The sequence below is a fragment of the Temnothorax nylanderi genome, unplaced genomic scaffold, assembly GCF_030848795.1.
Source record: "Temnothorax nylanderi isolate EJ_2023f unplaced genomic scaffold, tnyl_v1.0 TNYL_tig0153_pilon, whole genome shotgun sequence".
Classification (NCBI taxonomy): Eukaryota; Metazoa; Arthropoda; class Insecta; order Hymenoptera; family Formicidae; genus Temnothorax; species Temnothorax nylanderi.
Genome location: NW_027249215.1, coordinates 181,974 through 206,029, shown reverse-complemented (window position 1 = coordinate 206,029; position 24,056 = coordinate 181,974). Strand labels below are relative to the sequence as shown.

Below are 24,056 nucleotides of genomic sequence, written 5' to 3'. Positions count from 1 at the left end.
CATCCGGCCTCGCGATATTTTTACACGACCCATCGCGGTTTTCCGCGTGAGATTGCGAGTCGCGAGGCGTTATTCAAAATTAAATGGGTCGTGGCGAGAATTTTCTCCAAGGTTTATTTATATGTACATTTATTTTAGTATTTGATATTACGAAAAGAATATTTTAATTAATTAATATTACGATCTCAATGTATATAAATAAATATGGTCGAAACTCCTCGACACTGTGAGAGAGTATTTCTCGATGGGCAGGCACTCGAGCGTCGATTGCTTTTATCTCTGTCAGACATACGCGAGAATACCTAAACATCTGATACGTGACAACGTGAATTTGCTGATCCTGTTCAAACAGGATGGCACTAATTTGAAACACGTGTACAACGATCACGTAAATACCGACATGTCGTACGATGAATTTTGCTCGTTGTGCCACGATTGTTGGGAATGCAAGTACGGATTCGTAGTGATAGACAAAGACAGCGCGCTTTCGAACGGCCGATACAGAAAAGGATTTAACGTGTTCGAGATACCGCAAAAGCGGTCAGTCGTCGCCGATACGTCGTCGAAGGTGAAACGTTAGCGTTAGAGAGAGATCGACACTCTGCTTTGTTTTCCCCGCGATGGCTGCGATCGCCGGGAGCGAGAATATTCGCGAACGCGAGAAGATCGTGAAAGATATTGCAAAAACGAGTGATTCGATTTGCAAGAAACTTTGCGCTTTGAAGACCGGTAAGATCGAGAAGGACATTGAGTTGGACACGCACTTTAGACCTCTCATCGGGCCGTTGAAAAAGATCGTCGACAACTCGAGCTTGATCGCGGTGAAGAAAGAGGAGCCGACGGAGAGCGACGCTGACGCGAAAATCGAAACGCAATCCGTTCAACAGCGCGGGGAGGAGGAGGAGGAGGAGGAGGATGCTACACCAAAGAGAAAGAGGAAACGATTAGACTCCTGGTTGGATCTGTCATCAACACCGCGTAAATCTAATTAATCGAAACGGTCAATAGTACTACCGATAATCTCTACACCGTCCGTGGCGACGCGAACCGTGCAACGTACAAATCCCGAATTACTCGAAAACGGGGATGTTTTCGAAACCACGGACGACTCGATCGGAACGACTGTTCGAAAGCAGTTGCAAACGTCGGAAGGTCGAGAATTGTTTATAGAAACGTTGCAAAGTCGCTTGGGTCCACTGAGCCGATTGTACATCGCAGAGGTTTTGGGCGCCGATCCAACGATAGACACCGTGTACGGCGTTTATCTCGGCAAGAATAAAATGATGCTCGGTAATAAACGTTTTGACGTGGACACCGCGGATAAGATTTATATCGGCGGCGTACGATACGCCGACACACCCGGTATTTATGAGTTGATCTTCAAGAGAATACCCGATGACAAGCTCTACACGGAGGACGATAAGCAAAAGTACAGGAGCATGCTGTTGGCAACGAGTGCTCATAAATTCAAGCACAATCCTCGCGAGCGAGTACTGGGCAACAAGGAATACAAGTATCAACGTGTAATCTCACCGTTGATATCGACCGAATCCAAGAAGAAAAAATCCGGAAAGGGATTATTCGCGCCTCACGCGATGACGCTAACCGACAATAAGATCGACTACGTGCACTGGGGCGACCCCAACGAGCTGGTGGAACGTCTGCGATTGCTCGACGCTTCGCGTCAAGCTGGCAACAATGCCCACAACAACGAGATCATGTCAATTATCGAGGAACTTCGCGAGGCTGGGCTTATTATAAATTAAACAACGCGACAGCGATCCGTTCAATAAGCGTCGAAATGCAGATCAATAAATTTGGATTGTTCGAGCAGAGCGAAGACGCGACGAATCCCATTTCGTACCATCGGTGGAGCGAATTAGTGAGAAATTTCGTGCGCGACAACGCTCTGTGTCGCACCGCCACGGACTTTGACGCAAGGTCGCGAAAGATTTGTCGCGTAGCGCAACCTGAGACTGACGGTGACGCGGTTAACAAACTATACGTGGATCAGTGCGTTAAAAGTTTGAGAGATCAACGGAAAGAGTCAGACGAGAAGCTTACCGCGTTCGAGAAGGACGTGCGAGCGTTACAGAGTGCGATAAACAAGTTTCAACGTGCGAATATCGTTAGATTAAAAACGGCTAACGAACGGTTACGAAACGGCTCAGAAACGACTACCGAACGACGATTAGTGACAAGAAACAGTTAAGTGACGACGACGACGACGAACGACAACAAACGGTTCAAGAACGGTTGTCGGACTGCTGTCGAACGGTTCACGAATGGCTCAGAAGCGGTTACGAACTGTTCAAAAGTGGTTACGAACTGTTCAGAAACTGCAACGTATTAAATACAAAATATCCAATATATAAAAATATGTAAGACGTATGCAACATATAAAATGTTTGAAATATGAAATACATATACGATATCTTTATTAATATCTTTTCTAATATAATACGTTATCTACTCGAGGACTATTGCGGGTTTTGTGTTCATCGTGGCGCCATAAACAAATTTTTTTCTTGGAGAAGGGGGCTGTTATTGCGTAGACGTGTATCTATTTCACACTATTTTTTTACTACGTAATACGCAAAACAAAGGAAGAAATGCAAAACAAAGAAAAAAATAATCTTTCAAGATTCAGTTGGAGCGAGAGAAAGAGCAAAGGGTATATAACGAGGGATGCGTCAAGCCGCAGTAGTATGATTTGAGAGCTTATGTGCAGTGATACATCTGTGCAGTGATCGAGACATTTAAAATCTGTGTGCAGCGATTCATCTGTGCAGCGATCGAGACACTTAAAATCTGTGTGCAGAAATAATAGAGTGTGAAGTGGCATACTTTTTGTGACACCATAATTTTATAACACCATACTTTTTTTGCCAAGGGTTTCCACAGTATGGAGGTGGTGGTAGGTTTCGGTCTGAGGCTCACGCAAAAGGATCTTCACACGCTGGTCGACTTAAATTGGCTAAACGACGAAGTAATTAACTTCTACATGAATCTGCTGATCGCCAGAAGTACATCTTCGAACAAGTATCCGAAAGTACACGCGATGAACACGTTCTTTTATCCAAAACTTCTGTCGGGCGGTCACTCGTCGCTAAAGCGATGGACTAGGAAGGTGGACATATTTGCGCAGGATCTTATTATTATCCCAGTACATTTGGACATTCACTGGTGTATGTCAATAGTAGATTTCCGCGATAAAACGATTGTTTATTACGACAGTATGGGCAGCAATAATCCGAAATGTCTGGCTGCGCTAAAACTATATTTACAAGATGAGAGTCTTTACAAAAAGAAACAACCTTATGATATGAGTGACTGGGAATTGAAGTCCGCCAGGAACATTCCGCAACAGACGAATGGCAGCGATTGTGGTGTATTCTCTTGCATGTTCGCCGAGTACGTCTGTGCAAACAGGAAGATAACGTTCACGCAGGATGACATGTCGTACTTTAGGAACAAAATGGTTTATGAGATAATAAATGGAAATATTGTATAAAAAAAATTTTAATGAATAAATGTTTATAATATAAAATACATAAATGTGTAATTAATATTCCTTCATCTATTGTAATACATACGTTACATTACATACATACACACATACATACATACATACATACATACATACATACATACATACATACATATATATATATATATATATTATATTACATACATTGCATACATTGCATACATTAATCTTCACTGTTCCTTATCACTCAGTTCAAACTCGCTATCATCATTATTATTGTTCTTTCTCTTCGAGCTGTTCGCTCGAAACTTTATTCATTTCGCGCAATGCAGCTCGTTCTCGTAGAGCACTCAAGCGATAGTATTCCGGCCATACGGCGTAATTCACTGTTCCTAGGTACTTCGAAGTTAACTCTATCCCACCGATTCCAAAGTTTATCGCAAAACGCGTCTTCGTCAGCAGCGCTCATGTAACGAAATCTCTTTGGAATTTTTATCGCAACTCCACTCATATACCGTTTCGATCTATTACCGAAAGCTATTATTGTTCGTATTCACAGTTCTTCCCGCACACATGGATTTCCGATCCCCCTTCGCAGAGGGTACGTCGTCAGATTCCAGCGAGCGTCCTCCTTCAACTCCTGATTCCAGCGATTCTGCACCCCCGCCATATCACTATATAAGTTCGGTGATGGAGTCGCTCTGTTTTGCAGCGAGTCATCGGAATCGGAATCGGACGCATACATATTCATTTTATTTATTATTTCTTCCATTGTCCCCGTTTACAATGTGAAGTGAAAAAAATCAAAAGTTTCACGTATATATACAATAGTATTGTCACAATCTTAAAGATTCTCTTGCAGCAGTTAGATCACATTACATTACGTTATACTACATACATTTTTTTTTGACCCGGGGAAATCCTCCTAGGATACCCCCGGCCTCCGGAGAGAGGCCGGGCGGTTATGTCGGGCTTTTACCGACTAAAACCCCGGGGGGTGTCGTCGCGGCACTCTGGGAGGGGGCCCCGGGAAACGCACTGTTCCTTCCGGGACCACGTTATACTACATACATACATACATACATACATACATACATACATACATACATTGCATACATTATATTACATACATTACATACGTATATACATTACGTTATATTCGGTAATGTCCCCACGGCAACGTATCGGTCGAATCCGGCACGATATATCGCTTATCGTCGTACGGACTCAGAGCGATTTTCGTCTCGCGAATAGTGTACACTTCGTGCATTTTCAATCTTATGCACGACTGCGGTCGAGTCATTTCGATCTCATCGTTCAGACACTGCGTGTAGTCGTCGAACGTGATGGTACGCGCGATGACGTTGCTTTTGACACCTTTCGCTTTTTTACAGTCTTTTTTGCCATCGACTCGCAAGGCGTACATTTTCGCCCTAAGTCCAACGAATTCGGTCATGATCGCACCGTTGTTTTCGTCCTTCATCAGGCCCGGCACTTTTTTATTGACGAGTGTCGAACCTGGCTATATCACGTTTCATGTTCTCATACGCGTCGTCGCACTCGATATGATAAATCAGACTGTCCATGTCGGTATACATGATTCTACACGAATCGCGGTACAGGGGAGACATGTACTCGTGGTGAAATTCGTATAGGCACACCTTCGACATGTCGAGGATGCACATGCCGACGTAGATCGGTTTGTCGAATTTCACCTCGAGTTTGCGCAGTTCGACGGCTATCAGATTTTCCGAAAACACGCTCCTGCTGTGGAAATTCGGTCGCGCGATCATTGCCGTGATCGACGTGATTGCGTACATTTTCCATTGTTTTCCCGAAAACCGCGTTATTCATTAATTTATATAAATTTTTTTTGAACTCATTTTTGGCCAATGTTCTAAATTTTGTATTGAGTTCGATGTAAGCGCGGAGCCACGCAGATTGAGCGAATTGCAATACGCGATGTATTTTTGTGACGCGAAGGCCGTGGCGCGTGCACTGCTGCAGATTGCGATAATGGATGACATAACGCTCCTTATCGTGCAGCGTGGCGAGAAGTTTGTCCTGCCGTTTGCCGGGCGGTTTATCGCGCATCGGACAAAACGGTAGGTCAGTGTGCGCGTCGTGTTTATCCTGCGGATACTCTAGATCGACCTCGAGAATATAACCCGTGGGCGAATCCAAAGCCATCGCGCTAAAGTCGAAATTCGAAACGTCTTCGACCCATCAAAACTCCGCGTAGGGCAGTGGCTGACACATCGCCCAGCCGTACAGGTTATTTACATCAAAGTACACTAGGTACGATGACGGTTTCGATGGATCGTACGACTGCATGTACTTGTTGTTGGCCTGCGCGTATCTGTTTGAACACTGACTCAGGCCGCCGCGAATACCACGTTCGATAAACATGACCATGTCAATGTCGGTCAGCAGTTCGAAATGACACACGTATGTTTCAACATGGCGTCCCACGTAAAGCCTGGTAAAGTGTAGTAGTACGCGGGATCAAGTCCGTAACTCGCGATACAGCTGTCACGGAAATTTTCAAACACGTCGGCCAACAGCAAGACATCGGTTTTGAGGTATAGATCACTGTATTCGCCCAGGGTTCGAACGGAGAATCGATGCCATACGTTCGCGGCGTGCGTGTAATCGCTCTCGGATACGGTGTCACCGGTCAAGGAACTGTAAAATAAATTGCGCGGTGGTAAACACGTATCCTCCAGCTTTTCGATGCTGTCCACGTATTCGTATGAAAAGACACCTTTTCGCGTCAATAATTCGAAATCGTCGTCGGATAACGCGGAAAATTTAAAACGTATAATTTTCAACTTATCCTTATCGAGGAAGGATGCCAATTTTGCGAGACTGGTACTCAGAAATTTGTACGAGTCGATGAATCTTAATTTTATATCGCTTCGCGAATCTGATTTTTCGGCGGTATCTTTTACGTGTTTAGTGAATGAGATGTACTTTTCCTTTGTTATAAGTAGTACATTGATTGAGCCTTCGAACGCGGCAGCTATCTCCGTGATAATAAAATGCGCGTCATAGCCCGATAGATTGTGAAAAATGACTGGAATATCGTGCGAATTCTTATAATTTAGATCGCATGTCGAACATGCTGGACCTCTATAACGCCCGGTCAGGTGACAATGATCGCGTACACGATTATCATTTAGCGCGAACGGTTTTTCGCAAATGTGACATTGCGCCGCGGTGTGAAATGTCTCCCACTCGTCTCGCGTTAGGTCTACCATGCATACATTGTCGGACAAGATGTTCTTTACGCGATGCGCCAATCCTTTGAGTTCCTCAGCGAACCACGCGACGCAGTCTTTATCGCAACGAAATCGATACGCTGATAACGTTTCATCATACGAGCACTGTACGTAGTATCCTATACTACATATCCGATGATGTTGATAGGCGTATGACGCGTGTTCCGTCTCCGGTTGTGTCTTCTTCAGCACGCACTCCAGATCGGCATACACTACAAAGGGTAGTTGCTCTTTCCTGCTGTGGTTCTTGAAGCTCAGCCTCGCTCGGTAGTCTGATAGCGCAGTTGTTTACCTCTCGGCAGTCTGCCGAGTCATCCCGGTGAGTCATACACGTGAGTCATACACGTGGTATGCCAAGGTCACATTCTCCCCTCCCCCTTCCCCCTCGTAACCCGATACCCTTGTGTAACCTGATACCCCCCTCGCGAAGTCTGATACCCTTGTGTAACCCGATACCCCCCTCCCTCACCCTCTACCCCGCAATCCGATACCCCGCCCTCCCTCACCGCCCCTCGGAGCTACCGGGGTGAAACTCTCCTAGTATAACTACTTACCGAAGCATCTTATACGCGACCACGCGAATTTATTCTATACAAGAAACGATCGAAAGCTCCATTGGATGAACCACCGATAACCTCTGTGCCTTCCGTACAACCCACAATGCTCGAATCACTCGCAAACGAGGATGTTTTCGAAACAACGGATGACTCACTCGTGACGTCCGTTCGACAGCAGTTGCAAACATCTGAGGTTCGAGAAACGTTGCGAGATCACGTGGGTCCATTGAGCCAAAAGTACGTCGGGGCAGTTCTGAGCGGCGATCAAGAAAGCGGTATAGACACCGTGTACGGCGTTTATTTCAGCAACGATGGAATAATGCTCCGTAATAAACGTTTTGACGTGGACCACGCGGACAACATAATTATCGACGGCATACGATACGCAGGCACACGCGGTCTTTACGAGTTGATCTTTAAGAAAATTCCCAATGACGAGATCTACACGGAGGACGACATGCAAAAGTACAAGAGCATTCTGTTGATGACGAATGCTCATAAACGCAATCATGATGCTCACGCTCGATTAAATGGCAACAGGGGATACAAGTACAGAAACATAATCGCACCGTTGATTTCGGGTAAAAAAGCTGGAAAAGGTATGCCATGACATTAAACGGCAACAAGATCGACCATATAATTGCATCGTCGATTTCGGGTAAAAAAGCTGGAAAAGGTATACCGCGTGCCATGACATTAAACGACAACGAGATCGATTATGTTCATTGGGACGATCCCAACGAGTTTGTAGATCGTCTCCGATTGCTCGAGGCTTCGCGCCTAGCGGGTCACAACGGTCACGATAACGAGATCCTGTCGATTATCGAGGAACTGCGCGAGGCTGGACTTATTATAAATTAAACCGCGGCCGTTGGCGAGTCATTCAATCAACATCAAAATGCCGATCAACAAGTTTGGTATATCACTCGTAAGAGGCGGTGCGGAACCGTACTATCAATGGAGCGGATTAATCAGAAATTACGTGCGCGATAACGCTCTTTGCGTGGTCGCCACCGACTTTGACGCGAAATCGCGCAAGATTCGACGGATAGCGTCGCCTGTAGATGATGGCGATGCCGCCAATAAACGCTACGTGCAGCAGAGCGTGCAAATTTTGAAAGATCGACAGGATGAAATCGAGAGAAAGATGATCGCATTCCAGAATAACGTGCAAATTACTCTAAACGAACTTTAAAAGATGATTCAAGATGTAATTGCGAATCATCGCGAATAGATAAGAACGTACATCTGATCTCTGCGTCAGTTGCGCGTCATCGTCATGGCTAGTAAGAAGCAATCAACTGAGAAACGGAGGCTGGTGGAGGAATTACACGCTCCTGCGAGAAGAAATTTTTCGCGAAAACGCGTCATAGTGCGCGGATACGATGACCTGTGGCAGGCGGATGTGGTCGAGATGCGTCCATACACACGATTCAACAGAGGCTACCACTACATACTCACCGTTATCGACGTGCTGAGCAAGCACGCATGTGCCGTACCACTCAAGGCCAAGAGCGGAACCGAGGTTACTACAGCGATTGCAAAAATAATTCGAGACGGCGGAAGATGTCCGAAAAATCTGCAGACTGACAAGGGGAAAAAATTTTACAACGCCAACGTACAGAAACTCTTGAAGAAACATAATATCAATCACTATTCGACCTATTCCATAATGAAGGCATCGGTCGTCGAACGATTCAATCGCACGCTCAAGAACGATATGTGGAAAATGTTTACGCGCAATGGAAATTACAAATGGATCGACTCGCTGCCGGGTCTCGTATCGGATTACAACGAGCGAAAGCGTCGAACTATCGGCATGCGACCCATCGATGTTACCCCCGCGATCGCCGACAAGCTCCTAACAACGGTGTACAGTCACGTAAAGATCGCTGCTTCCGTGCGATTCAAAGTGGGCGACTCGGTACGCGTGAATAAATTCAAGACAATCTTCGAGAAAGGATACACGCCAAATTGGATCACTGAGGTGTTTAGAATCGTCAAAGTGCAGAAAACTAATCCCGTGACGTATCTATTGGAAGATTTCTGCAGAAAACCCGTCGCCGGCGGCTTTTACGAATACGAGTTACATCGCGTTGCTAATCCCGACGTGTATCTCGTTGAAAAAGTTTTGCGCAAAAGGGGAGATGAGATTTATGTAAAGTGGTTAGAATTTGATAATTCACACAATTCATGGATACACAAGAATAATGTATTGTAAAAATTTATTACAATATAAAAATATATTACACATACAAATGAGTCATTTATTTTCAAAAATATCTAAATGTAATTACAATATATATTTACGATGGTATTTTATAATGCCCCCATGGCAGCGTCTCGGTAGAACCGGGTATAATGTATCGCTTATCGTTGTACGGACTTAGAGCTATTTTCGTTTCGGACACGGTGTATACCTTGTGTAGTTTGGACCTTATGCAAGCCTGCTGTCGCGTCATTTCAATTTCGTCGCGCAGACACCGCATGTAATCGTCAAACGTTATCGACCTGGCTACGACGTTACTCTTAACACCTTTAACCTTTTTCGTATCTTTTTTACCGTCGACTCGCAAGGCGTACATCTTTGCTCTAAGCCCGACGAATTTGGTCATTATCACACCTTTGTTTTCGTCTTTCATCAAACCCGGAACTTTTTTATTGGCAAGTAAGATACCGTACGCATTATCGATCGCATAATCGCTAGGGTCAAATCTATTAATGTCGCGCTTCATGGTATCGTATACGTCGTCGCATTCGATGTGATAAATAAGACTGTCCGTATCGGTGCACATAACTTTACACCTGTCGCGATACAAACATGTACTCGTGATGAAATTCATACAAACATGTCTTGGATATATCGAGGATGCACGTACCCACGTAGATTGGTTTGTTGAACTTCACCTCGAGTTTTTGCATTTCTATTGCTACTAGATTCTTCGAAAAGACGCTTTGACTGTGAAAATTTGGTTTCGCGATCATTGCCTCCGCGCCGTATCTACCCTCCCAATGAGTCACAAGTCGCACGTCAACGTGATTGCGCACGTTCTCCATGGTTTTGCCAAACACAGCGTTGTTCATCAATTTGTATAAAGTTTTTTCGAAATCATTCTTGGCCAATGTTCTAAATTTCGTGTTAAGTTCTATATAATCGCGAAGCCATGGAGATTGCGCTAATTTCAATACGCGGTGAATCTTTGCTATACGGAGACCGTGACGGGTACACTGCTGCAGGTTGCGATAATGTATGATAACGTTTCTTATCGTATAATGTTGCGAGGAGCTTGTCCTGCCGCTTACCGGGTGGTTTATCACGCGTCGGACAGAACGGTAGGTCAGTGTGCGCGTCGTGAAGTTGTTGCGGATACTCCAAGTCGACTTCGAGAATGTAGCCTATCGAGGAATCCAACGCGACATCCATAACATTAAAATCGGTTACGTCGTCGACCCATTGAAAATCTGCGTAAGGCAATGGTTGACACATTGCCCAGCCGTACAAATTGTTTACATTGAAATACATCAGGTACGACGACGGTTTCGATGGATCGTACGACTGCATGTACTTGTTGTTGTCCCGCGCGTATCTGTTTGAACATTCACTCAAACCGCCGCGTATACTGCGTTCGATAAACATGACCATGTCAATGTCGGTGAGCAATTCGAAATTGATACGCGTATGCTTCAACATAGCGTCCCACGTAAAACCCGGTAGAGTGTAATAATACGCCGGATCGAGTCCATAACTCGCGACGCAGCTATCGCGAAAATTTTCAAAGATATCGGCCAACAGCAAAACATTGGTTTTGAGATATAAATCGCTGTAGTCACCGAGCGTTCGAATGGAGAACCGCTGCCAGACGTTAACGGCGTGCACGTAATCGCTCTCGGATACGGTGTCACCTGTCAATGAACTGTAAAACGAATCGCGCGGTGGTAAGCACGAATTCTCCAACTTTTCGACGCAGTCAATGTACTCGTACGGAAATACGCCTTTTCGTGTCAGCAAATCAAAATTTTCTGCGGATACTTTACAAAATTTGCGTTGCAATATTCGCAGTTTATCCTTGCTGAGATAAGATGCCAATTTGTCGAGACTAGCGGTGAGAAACTTGTATGAATCGATAAATCGCAATTTGACGCAAGTTTTCTTATCTTTATCTTCGGTGCTTTTAACGTTTTTCGTAAACGAAATGTATTTTTCTTTTGTGATTGGGAGTAAGTCTACACGTCCTTCGTACGCTGTAGCTATTTCCGTGATATTAGAATGCGCGTCGTAGCCCGAAAAATTGTGAAAAATTATGGGAATGCAATGCGAATCTTTGTAATTTAAGTTGCAATTTGAATGCGCGGGACCTCTGTATCGACCGGTCAGATGACAATGATCGCGTACTCGCACGTCGTCTGGCTCGAACGGTCAAAAGATCGCGTATTTCGGTGTCCAACTGCACAGGCCGCGCATTCTGGTGTCCAACTGCACAGGTCGCGCATTTCGGTGTCCAAATAATCTGTGTCCAAATAAACCGTGTCCAAATACACGGTCTCCAAACGAACCGTGTCCAATTGAACGGTGTCCAAATGAACCGTGTCCAAATGAACCGTGTCCAAATGAACCGTGTCCAAGTAAACGGTGTCCAATTGATCGTGTCCAAATGACCGTGTTTAAATGAACGGTGTCCAAATGAACCGTGTCCAAATGAACCGTGTCCAAATAAACCGTGTCCAAATAAACCGTGTCCAAATAAACCGTGTCCAAATAAACCGTGTCCAAATGAACCGTGTCCAAATGAACCGTTTCCAAATGAACCGTGTCCAAATGAACGGTGTCCAAATGAACCGTGGTCAAATAAACGGTGTCCAATTGATCGTGTTCAAATGACCGTGTCCAAATGTACCGTGTCCAAGTGCATCTCTCCCAAAAGATTATATAGTCACTGGCAAAACTGGCAAAGAATTGAGTAAGAGCTGAATAAAAAATTATATTAAATATTCAATATCAAAGGAAAAAGTAACAATCGTAAAAAACCAATAAAAGTTAACAATAAAAATACACTTACATGTTCACAAAACGACAGCGTACAACACACAGTTCTTTACACTTCAAACTTACGATCTGAAATGCTTGCTTTCCGGAATTATGACACGAGCAAATGATATTCAAATGCGTGAATTTGGTTGTTGATTTTGTTGGCCGGGGTAGTATATTATTGTAGCGGTTAATGTGACGCACGTGTTCGTTCAGATTATGATTTGCGACTGCCCGCCCGATCTTACAATTTGTCGGAGTCGACATTCCGTTGCTAGTCTAGGACTCTCGAAATAGCGTTAACCTCTCGCTGTCAGTGCCTTGCGCTGGCCTTTTCATCAGCGCTTTCGGTCATCCCGGAGTTGAAATGGAAATTTTTAAGCGTACGGCGCAACTGAACAGAAATAACGCAACACCTACCTACAGCGCGACGCCTATACCACATATCATCTCGTCTTGCCAAAAATCTAATAATGGTATCATAATAAAAATACACATGGATGTATTTGGCATTTGACGCTCTTAAATTTGCGTTGGAAAAATTGTTATATTTGGCAAAAATAATAGGTGGGGGTGGGGTTAAATTAAAAAATGTGACAAATTTGAAAAATCTGATTACGCCATTGTAAAGAGCACAAAAAGCCATAAACATTTTGTACAAATTTTTTGTCGTTACGCCTTATATTTTCGAAGATATTCGCAAAAAAACTATAAAATCCGTTATTTTCGAGGGGTTGTTTCAACCCCTAAACGTCGAGATACGCCGCAAAAAAAATACGTGTCTAATGTTTTTGATGCTCAACAACATATCCAAAGCGCATCCAAATCGGGTAGGTTCCAAATCGGGTTTTTTCAACCAATAAACGTCGAGATACGCTGCAAAAAAAATACGTGTCTAATGTTTTTTGATGCTCAACAACATATCCAAAGCGCATCCAAATCGGGTAGGGACACTTCCGACCGTTCCCTTGTAAGAGATACTTATTTCCAGAATGAGTTGTCGGGAGGGGACCAAGGATGTCCATCTGCACCCTAACAAGCGGAGCCCCGACGTTATAGATCTGAAGAGGAGATTTCCCCTTTCCCATAGGGCCCCTTTTGGCTATGCAAATATCGCAAGACTTACACCAATTCTCGACATCCTGCTTGCAAGTCGCCCAATAAAAGCGTTTTCGGATCTTTTCCAGGATTTTGTTCACCCCGAAATGACCACCTGATGAGGAATCGTGAGCCCCTTTCAGAATCTCCTTCACGCGTTTGCGAGGAACAACAAGTTGGAGAAGACTTGATTTCAAATTGGGAGCCTCCCATCTCCGAAAAAGGACTCCATCCTTAAGGACAAGTGCATCCCAATAAGCCCAGTAGATTCGAACAGAAATACCTTTTGCGATTATCTCGGAGCGCGGAGGACGTTCCCCCGCCTCCTTGGCTCGAAAGAAGATCGCAATTTCAGGGTCTTCTTCCTGATCCCTATGCCAGCCCTCGAGACTCTCCCCCCCGAGAGCTATACGAACGACGGACTTTACTTGCTCTTGGGCACTCTTTTCCTCGACCTTGGTGCAGTACCCACAGCCGTACATCTCACATTGTCGTCTAGACAGCCCGTCGGCATTCTTGTGAGTCTGTCCCTTCCGATATTGGATCTCAAATTCGTACTACTGGAGTTTCTCCAGCCAACGTGCCAACTGCCCTTCTAATTTCTTGAAGGACATCAACCACTTTAAAGAAGCATGATCCGTGCGGATCAGAAATTTCCGTCCCAAAAGATAATGACGAAATGACTTTATGGAATCTACAATAGCAAGAAGTTCCCGCCAGGTCACGCAATAGTTACGCTCAGTCTTGCTAAGCACTCGACTAAAATAAGCAATTACCCTTTCTTCTCCTTCTTGCCTTTGCAAAAGAACTGCGCCGATGCCTATGTTAGAGGCATCGGTATCTAAAATAAACTCCCCCTCTTCTTTTGAAAAAGTAAGAATCGGGGTAGCAGACAAGACCTGTTTCAGTTTTTCAAAAGCATCCTGGCATTCCTCTCCCCAAACAAATTTTGAACAGTTTTCCGTAAGTGAGTACAAGGGCTTTGCTAATGAGGAGAACCCTTTCACAAATCTACGGTAATACAAGATAAATCCCAGGAAGCTTCGCAATTGCTTCTTATTATGTGGGACTGGCCAGTTACTCACCGCAGAAATTTTCTCAGGGTCTGTGGTAATACTCTCTGCCGAGACTATATGTCCCAAATACTTTACGCTCCTCCCGAAAAGAACACATTTTTTTGGATTTACCTTAAGGTTTACTTCCCGAAAACGTTGGAGAATTTTTTTTAAATTGTCCAACATCTCTGAAAAACTCTTTCCAAAAATAATCACATCGTCCAAATAGACCAAGCAAATTTTCCTTAAGAACTCCCTTAAAACTTTTTCCATCAAACGTTGGAATGTCGCGGGGGCATTACATAAACCAAAAGGCATCACGGTAAATTGCCACAACCCGTTCCCGATGGAAAAAACGGTTTTCTCACGATCTTCCGGGCGAACTTTCACCTGCCAGTACCCACTTTTCAAGTCTAAAATGGAAAACCAAGAGTTACTTGCAAGTTGATCGAAAATGTCATCAATCCTTGGAAGTGGAAAAAAATCTTTCTTAGTAATGGCATTTATTCCTCTGTAATCTACGCAAAATCTTATCGTTCCGTCTTTTTTTTTACCAAAACAACGGGCGAAACCCAAGGGCTTTGGGATTCTTCTATTACTCCCTTTTTCCTCATATAATCAATTATCTGATTCACTTCGCCACGCATTCGGGTTGGAACACGACGAGGAACCTGCTTTATTGGGGAGGAATCTTCCACATTTATGTCATGATAAATTTCATCACAGTTACCCGCAATAATTTCATCGGAAAACACATCTTGATATTCGTTTAAAAAGGAAAGGAAAACGTCCCTCTGGGTTTCATTAAGGTTTACTAAATCTCTCTCATAGAGTTCTTTTAAAAAGGGCAAAATTTTCTCAGAAGACTTTACTACTCGAGAACAATCATAAATCTTTGTTCTCTCTTTGAATTCTAGATTTCCCAAAGAAGACTCGAAAATATCTTTCAAATTTACCGTCTCGAGAAAATCTACTCCTAATAAGCACTCGTCACTAATTTTCGTTACAAACATAGGCATCTTTAAAGAATATTTTCCGATTTGAACATCTACAATGACTTTAGACTCAAATGGAACTCTCTCTCCTGTGGGATATCTTAAGTCTTGATTTTCTATTTTAACTCTTTCTTTATTCCTGTCAATCAATTCTTTACTAACAATTGAAATATCGGAGCCCGTATCTATTTTAAAAGAGCAACGTTTTCCGTCTAAATAGCCATTATAACAAAAATCTTTCCTATCTAACTTATGACTAACAAAACGTTTGACAAACGGGGTATTATTTTCGTAGGTCGAACCCACCCCGCAGAGCTCGACTAATCCGCGTTTCCCTTCTCACCGGGACATTCGTACCGGAAATACTCCATTTTCCCGCAGGTCCAGCACTCCTTATTCCGATTGGCGCCAAATCGGCCGCCTTGCCGGTTTCCTTTTCCGGCTATCCCTCCCCCTCCCTCCTTTTTTCCCTCACTTCCCTCTTTACTTACATTTTTCTTTTCATGATTTTCATTAAAATTCCCTTTCTTTCTTTCAAAATTATCCCCTTGGATAATCTTAACCGCCTTTGCTCTCTCTACAGCTAACTTTAGAGAGGTTATCCCCTCCAGCTAGAGAGTCCTCCGAAAAAAACCATTTGAAAGCGCGGAAATGAATTGCGCGCAGGCGATTTTATCACGAACCGAAAAAGGGCATTTGGGGTACGCCAGACGAGCCAATCTTTCGAGATCCGATCCGAGCTCGGCGAGTTCCTCCCCAAATTTCTGTCTTTGGTTCGTAAATTGCGAATAATGGTTTTGTGAAAGAAGCCCCTCACCGAAACGCAACTCGAGTTTGGATTTTAACTCCGCGTAGTTCAGATTCTCCAAATCTTGGACATTTTCGAGGATTGAACGCGCTTTTCCTCTTAAACTAGAGGCTAATATAGCTGTTTTTGACGCGTCACTCCATTTATTCGCCCGAGCAATTAATTCGAATTGTGAGAGAAACTCACGTAACGGGATTGTCCCGTCATACGTGTCGGGCTTTAATTTAATACTCTCCGTCTCGCGTCGCGGGTCTCCCTCCTCACGATTCACTACCGCTGACGCGATTCGCGACCCTGAATCCCCGAAAACTCTATTCTCGGAAGGACTTATCTGTGGGAGTTCTCGACGCTGTGGCTCCACTTCTCGCTGCCGCACCAACGCCGCGTGCTCCTCACGCATCATCCGCATCTCCTGCAGCATGGCTCGCAGGATCTCCGTTTCCGCTGAGAACCGAGGGGCGCTCGGGCCAGGTCGGGGAATTTCCGTCCCGCTCTCGAGCTGTGGTGCACTCGGCCTTGGAGTCGCCATCCGCGCTCTTTTCTTCGTAGTAGGAGCTGTCGATGGCTCGGTACTCGTCATCGAGTTCTTCGTTCGCTCGTCCGTCCTCGCTCGTCCGATCCCGGACGAGCTCCCAAAATGTTACGCTCCCCGCGTCACACTGTCACTCACTCGCTCTCTCTCGCACTCTCACTCCCGGCACTCGCGGAAATGAAAGAAACACCGCGGTTAAACAAGGAAACAATCTCAGCGTTTATTATAGATTCGATAAAGTACAGCGCGGACTCGCGTCCGGACCGTCCAGCTGTTCCAGAACAAATCTGACAGTCGTCGACAGAAAATCAATAAATCAATAATTCATAACAGCGTCCCGTTGTCAAGGGACGCACTCCGGCTTGAAGCTTCCGCAGAGCGAAGCCAAGTTCAGCCCACGGGTAACGGGTATCACGGCACGGGCGCAACAATATATACAAAAAAAGGAGGGGGAGGAACGAGAGGGAAAGGAGGAAAGAAAGGGGAAGCACAAAGTTACTAAGGTGGGAACAAATTAAGAACAGGAAGATAGTCTACTGAGAGAGATTCCGTATCTTTCTGTTTGTTTAACGGAGATGACTGTCGCTTAATGTGTACCAACTTGGAAATTAACCTCTTACGGAGAGATGGCTCAATGTCCAGAATCTCTACGTTGTCCCAATCAAACTCATTGTCAGTTTGTATACGATGGCACGAGATGACAGAAGGGGAACCCGAATTTTTATTGATGTCTAATCTATGTTCCTTGACTCTAGTTTTCAATTGCCTTTTGGTTTGTCCCACATAAGTTACCTCGCAATCTTTACAGAGAATTTTGTACACAGTTTGTCCTTTCCTGTTTTAATAATTTTTTTAAGAGGGTGCGAGACGGGGAAGGCCATCTCAAGATAAAGATCTTTTGCGATACTTTTCAATTTATTAGACGTCTATTTTACGTAGGGGACAGTAAAGTATTTATTGCCATTAGATTCCAATGAAGTATCCTCGCTTTTCTTTTTGCAAAGAAAAGCTTGCCTTAATCTGTTTTTTATGGTCGAGAAAATAAAAGGTAATGGGTAATCATTCTCTAAGAGCACCTGAATAATTAAATTAAAGTTTTTACTCTGAAACTATGGATGTGAAACCGACACAATCTTGTCAACAAGGCCATATATCACGCCCCTTTTATGGGAAATTGGATGGTGTGAGTGGTAATTGAGGTATCTCCCAGAGAAGGTGGGCTTATGGTACCAATTAAAAATAAATTTTCCATCTCTCACCATCACAGTTACATCGAGAAAATCAAGTTTATTATTTTCACTAATTTCCATAGTAAATTGTAGTCTCTGGTGGAAAGAGTTGAAAATTTCTAAGATGCGATCAAAAAATTCAGGAGGAGCTGCCATAATAACGTCGTCAACGTATCTGCGGAAGAACGTTACGTAAAAAGGCAACAGAAGGATCGCCTTGTCCTCAATGTCTTGAAGTGTGATGTCGGCAATGATTGGTGAGAGAGGAGAACCCATAGGAGAGCCGAAAATCTGCTTATATATACGGTTATTGAAAATAAAAAAGGTGGAGTTTAACACTAAACGTATGCCTAATATAAACTCATCTTTCGGTATGTGAGTTCGCTTAGAAATAGAGTCCCATCTTTTTTCAATACTGTTAATAGTTAATTCTATCGGAACGTTGGTGAATAGAGAAACGACATCCAACGAAATCAATTTGTAATTTGATTCCAATGTGATGCCGCTTAGCTCATTCACGAGCTGAGAGTTATTTTTTAGATGCATAGTAGGAAATGTAATGTTTTGGTAGATTATGTTGTGCAAATATGAAGCTAAAACATATAATGGGCTATTGATCGATGAGACTATAATTCTAAGAGGACATCCCGGTTTATGGATCTTTGGTAAACCATACGCTCTAGGAAGAACACCGTCGGTTGTAAGTAGTGCTCTATATTCTTGATCCGAGATAAATTTCTTGTTCTTCCATCTCTTAAGTAACTCACGTAAGTCGTTGGTAATCGTTTTAAGAGGATCTTTTTTGACCACGGAATATGTCTCAGGGTCTGAGAGTGTATCCTCCATTTTTTCGGTGTAGACATCTCTATTGAGGGCTATGGTAGCGTTGCCCTTGTCCGCTCGAGTGAAAAGAATGTTTGGATGCTCCAGCGTGAATTTCTTCGTGGTTTTCCACCAAGACGCAAGCATTTTATCCACCGGATTCATTTTAATGTGGTTTTTGTAAAAATTATTGACAATACGAATAGATCGGTTTCTAACAGGCTTGCACATTTCTTCCCTAAATCGAAATAGATTCTTTTCGATATGTTTAATAAAATCAACAACTAATTTTTCTTTTCCTTTTCTGGTAACAGGCATGTTAAAACAGTCGCCCAGTTGTAAGAGATCGTCAGGAATGTTGGTATTTGAGAGATTAAGGAACCATTTATCCTGATGGTTTTTTAGTGGAACTTCAAGCTCATACTTATTCGGTAAGATTTCTATTGTGTGTAACTCTTCCGCTTCAGAATTAGTAGGAGGGTTGAAGGAGTAAGAAATGTTAGATGGATCACTTCGAGAGGAAGAGCAGTAATATTTAATAGGTTTAATATTCTGTTTGACTGTTATGTTTTGTTTATTTATTAACCAATCTATTCTCTTGTCAATCCTATTGTTTTCAAAGATCCAAATTCTATTGTTTCTGTTTTCCTGACATAAAATAAAGTCGTTATATAAATTTACAGGTAACAATGTCAATAAATGTCTCGTTCTCTCAAGTATTTTGTTTATAAGAAAATGCGAATGTTTGTAAACATCTTTCAACTTTAACCGCATGACTCGTTTTATATGTAACAGTTTTGAACTTTTTAATCTGTTTCGATAACTATTTTGGTATAGATGTACAGATATAACCGACAAAAATCTGAGATGCGGAGGAATTAAATTTTGCTTAATGCACGCTTTAATGAATTTAATGCGTGATTGTGTCTTCGTATGCGATTGAAACAGTTTAGCGCAGTCTTTTAATAAAAAACAAATAAAGAATCCAAAGTTATATCTAATAAAATTGTAAAAATTGAAAAACCGCATGTTTATGCCCGCGTATAAAATATATATCAAAAAGGCTCACAAGATGAAAAATAAATCACAGAAAAAGGAGCATCGAGCCGCAACAAGATGGAAGTGTTGTAAAATTCTATATTAAGGAAACAAATTGACAATTGTTTCGGCCCCTTATGGGACCATCTTCAGTGTCAAATAACAATTAAGATCAAATTTCGAAAAAGTTAACACGTTACATACTCTTACACTAAAATTAACGCAACTAAATTAACGCAACTACAATTAACGCAACCACGTTGAATCCGAAGTGGACCATACTGTAACAATTGTGATTGAGTCAAAATTAATTCAGCGGGTTTGTAGAAGGAATAATAATCAAATATAAGAATACGTACATCTGAGTTTGTTTCTGTCTGTTGTAAATTATTTCGCAGGATCGATATTTCCGTGCTGATGTGTAAAGTTAAAATTGATTTACAAAATTGGTACTCGGCGGCGAGAGAACGAACCGTATATATATACAAAAAAAGGAGGGAGAGAGAGAGAGAGAGATATATAGATAGATATAGATATAATTTATTATGCCCAAGCAAAGGCTAAAGGGCAAAAAAGTAATATAGCAGTTACAATAATATCGCAATTACAATAATATAGCAGTTACAAGATGCAGAGATACAATAAGATGTAAACAAAAGCGAAATATAGCGGTCAGAAGTTAGTATGATGTGCATGCTCTCTCTCATAAGGCAAGCAGCAGCAATCTCAATAATATACCATGTAAAAAAACTAAGAACTAACGCAACTTAACTAATAATAAGTACAGTGAAAAAAAATAAGATAAGGAGCAGTATTACCAAAGAGAACTAAATAGTGTATATAAAACTAAGAACTAAGGCGCAGCGCAATTTATGAACTAATGATAAGGAATGAAAGCACTAGAAGTTCTATACCAGAAACAATGTTATCCAATTTCACGTGTAAGCAAGTCGATATGTCCACGAAAGGAATAAGCGTTGAGTTCAGCAAAACGTATCCCAGAAGAATTACATGTTGATTAAGCCGAACGATCAAAGAACAAGGAACGAGCCGGTCGGACCAGTCAGATAAGCTTAGCTAGATCAGTGTCGGAATCAATATGAATAACAGGTTGACCATCAGAAGACCTAACACATATTTGACCATTCCTTACCCAGACATACTTATACGACCTCTCTTTAGCAACACTCTTAGCCCGTTGTAACATGTCGTAAGTGCTCTTGGATAACAACTCGTTTACATAAATGTAACGATCTGAGTTACCACCGCATACGTCCTTACATTTGAGAACACCCTTTGCCCGCTTTTTTGAAATAACCATATCGCGCACGGCACTCGAGGCCAAGGTAACAACGACTGAGCCGGAAGATGCAGCAACAGTGGAAGTCGCCGACAGTGCCTTCTTAACAGTTCTGACACCGAGAATATGGCAAGACAAGTCAGGAACATCCAATGCCTTTAGCACATTCCTGGCAAGCTCAGATGGAGCAACAGATAACGCCAATGGTAAACCCGAAATGATTAACTCATTTCCCCCATGAGTTCCCTGAAATGACTGAGCAGATTTTAAGTCGTGAATTTCGCGAATAAGTTCAGCGTTATCCTGCTCCAATTTGGCAATGCGCTGACTATTCTGACTAACGGTGTCAGCAAGCCGATTCAAGTGATTAAGTTTATCACTTAGTTCTTTGTTAGTACGTTGCTGACCATCCATAAAAGCGGAAAACTTCGCAATCAATCCACGCAAAAGATCATTGGTAGAGTCATGTATAGTGTCATGCATAGTGTCATGCGTAGTGGAATGCATACGTGCACCGCCAAGCGAGGCATCAACAATGTTAGATACTTTAGTAAATGGCATGTTTAAAAATTGTAATTCACAACAAGCACTAGCGGACTTCGTACCTACGTAAGCTTTGACACAACCCGGATGAAATGCTCTATGACACTCAGCACATGAAACAGATTCACCAGCAATCTGTTTAGTACACTTACGCTGCATGTGTTATCTACAATCGCTTAATCACTTAAAAGTAGAGTTCTGTAGTATCGATCCGCGATCAGAGTGTTCCGTATAGATCACAAGAAATATCGCAGAGTCAGCCGTCACTTAGATAGCACGTGTTCAGAAAATAGCATGTAGATAGGGAAGATCGGCAACGATAGGCGCATGCGCAGAGAGAGAGAGAGAGAGAGAGAGAGAGAGAGAGAAGAGAGAGAGAGAGAGAGAGAGAGAGAGAGAGAGAGAGAGAGAGAGAGAGAGAGAGAGAGAGAGAGGAATGGGAGGGAAAGGAGGAAAGGAAGGGGAAGCATGAAGTTACTAAGGTAGGAACTTAAGAACAGGAAGATAGTCTACTGAGAAAGATTGATCTATTTAAAGGACTTTATTGTACATGTCTTAAAGTGTATAAAACATTTCTTTATTTTTTAATGGCGACGCTGGAGCCTTGTAAGCGTAAGCGTTTCTTTGCGGGACTTGCAGCATAAGTGCCGCAAATTTTGACCTGGAACAATAAAACCATTTTTCATAATCTGCATGATAATAGAGTTATACGTAGGGGATTTTTATAATAGTGTTGCGCCCGTGCCGAGACGCCCGGTAGAGGCCCGAAAGGCAGTCGCGAAGCGCTGCGTGACGTCGAGCCTTGACGACGAGCTGTTGCGTTTGTTTGTTTATATATGCCGTCTGTCAGATTCTTCGCTGGGCCTTCGTGTCGAACAGACGTGTTCACGAGCCCTTCGTTGTATTCGCTAATACCCATTAAACGAGTTCCTTTCTATTTGAGAGAGTCTTTATTCCCGGCAACGGGATCGCGCGCCGCGTTCGCGAGTGAGAGTGTGTGAGTGCAGCGAACGCGCGGACGAGCGCAACATTTTGAGGGCTCGTCCGGGATCGAAGGACGAACGACGAGCGACGTTACGACGAGCGACGTTACGACGAGCGACGGCCAGGAATATCATCATGGCCACGAGGAAGAGGCTCCGGCTGGAGACGCCTCACCGGGATGCCGCCGAAGCGCCAGCGATCACGACGCTCACTGAGACGCTCCAGGCCGTCATCCAGGACGTCCGTCTCTTACGAGAGGATCAGGCGCGAAGGGAGCGCGAATACGCGGAGACGTTCCGCCGCCAGGAGGAGGAGCTACGTCGTCTTCGTGGGACGAACTCCAGCGACATCCCGCAGCTAAGTCCTCTCTATATTAGAGCGTCCGGGGACGCGGAAACGCGGGCCGTGAGCGATGCAAGGGCGCGGGACGCTCGCGAGGGGGGTGCGGTCGCGAACGACGCGGAAGCGCGAGTCACGGGCGGCCGCGGCGCGGAGATGCGAATCGCGAACGGCGCGAGAGCGCGGGACGTCTGCGAGGGAGCCGCGGTCGCGGATGGCGCGGTAGCGCGAGTCGCGGGCGGCCGCGGCGCGGGGACGCAAGTCGCGTGCGGCGCAGGGGGGAGTGTCGTGTACGCGAGTGAAAGTGCCGCGGACGCGAGTGACAGGCTTGGTTACAAGCTCAAGCCTGATACGTACGACGGGACGGTTTCGTTACACGAATATTTCTCGCAATTGAATTTGATCGCGCGTGCGAATCACTGGGATGATGCTACGAAAACAATCGCGTTGGCGTCGAGTCTGAGAGGGAAAGCACGCTCGGTTTTAGAGACGGTACAAGACGTCGAGCGGTTAGATTTCGCGGAACTTAAAGCAAAGCTTGAGTTGCGTTTCGGAGAGGGACGCCAATCCCAAAATTGTTACGTCGCGTTTACAAATCGTAAACAAAAATTCGGAGAGGAATTGGCCGCACTCGGCTCCGAAATCGATAAACTTTCGCGCCTGGCGTACCCCGAGTGCCCATATGAGCTTCGTGACAAAATCGCTTGCGCGCAATTCATCACGGCCGTTTCCGATAATTTCATTCGGCGAGCGCTTCAGATGGAGGGAATAACCTCCCTGAATCTGGCCGTTGAAAGGGCTAAAGCGCTCAAAATTATCCAGGGGGATAATTCGGAGAGATATAGGGAGAATTTAAATAAAAATTTCGTGAAAAAGGGAGATAGAAATTTGGTAAAGAATGAGGAACGTGACGACGGAGGGAAGGCTGAGGGAAAGGATAAGGAGGGAAAGGGCCCGAA

General features: G+C 43.8%; 1 protein-coding gene and 1 pseudogene across 1 annotated transcript; one reads left to right on the top strand and one right to left on the bottom strand.

Annotated features, from left to right (window-relative positions):
* Positions 1–2,905: 2,905 nt before the first annotated feature.
* LOC139777536 (sentrin-specific protease 1 pseudogene) lies at positions 2,906–3,514 on the top strand (annotated as a pseudogene).
* A 14,437-nt stretch (positions 3,515–17,951) lies between these two features.
* On the bottom strand, positions 17,952–19,058 carry LOC139777534 (uncharacterized). The gene has a single exon (XM_071715037.1). The coding sequence runs from the start codon at positions 19,056–19,058 to the stop codon at positions 17,952–17,954; it is 1,107 nt and encodes a 368-aa protein (XP_071571138.1).
* Between the last annotated feature and the right edge of the window lie 4,998 nt (positions 19,059–24,056).

What these genes read in the sequence shown, in the direction of transcription:
- LOC139777534 (XM_071715037.1), bottom strand. Translation starts at nt 19,058, where the DNA reads ATGAATCCGGTGGATAAAATGCTTGCGTCTTGGTGGAAAACCACGAAG.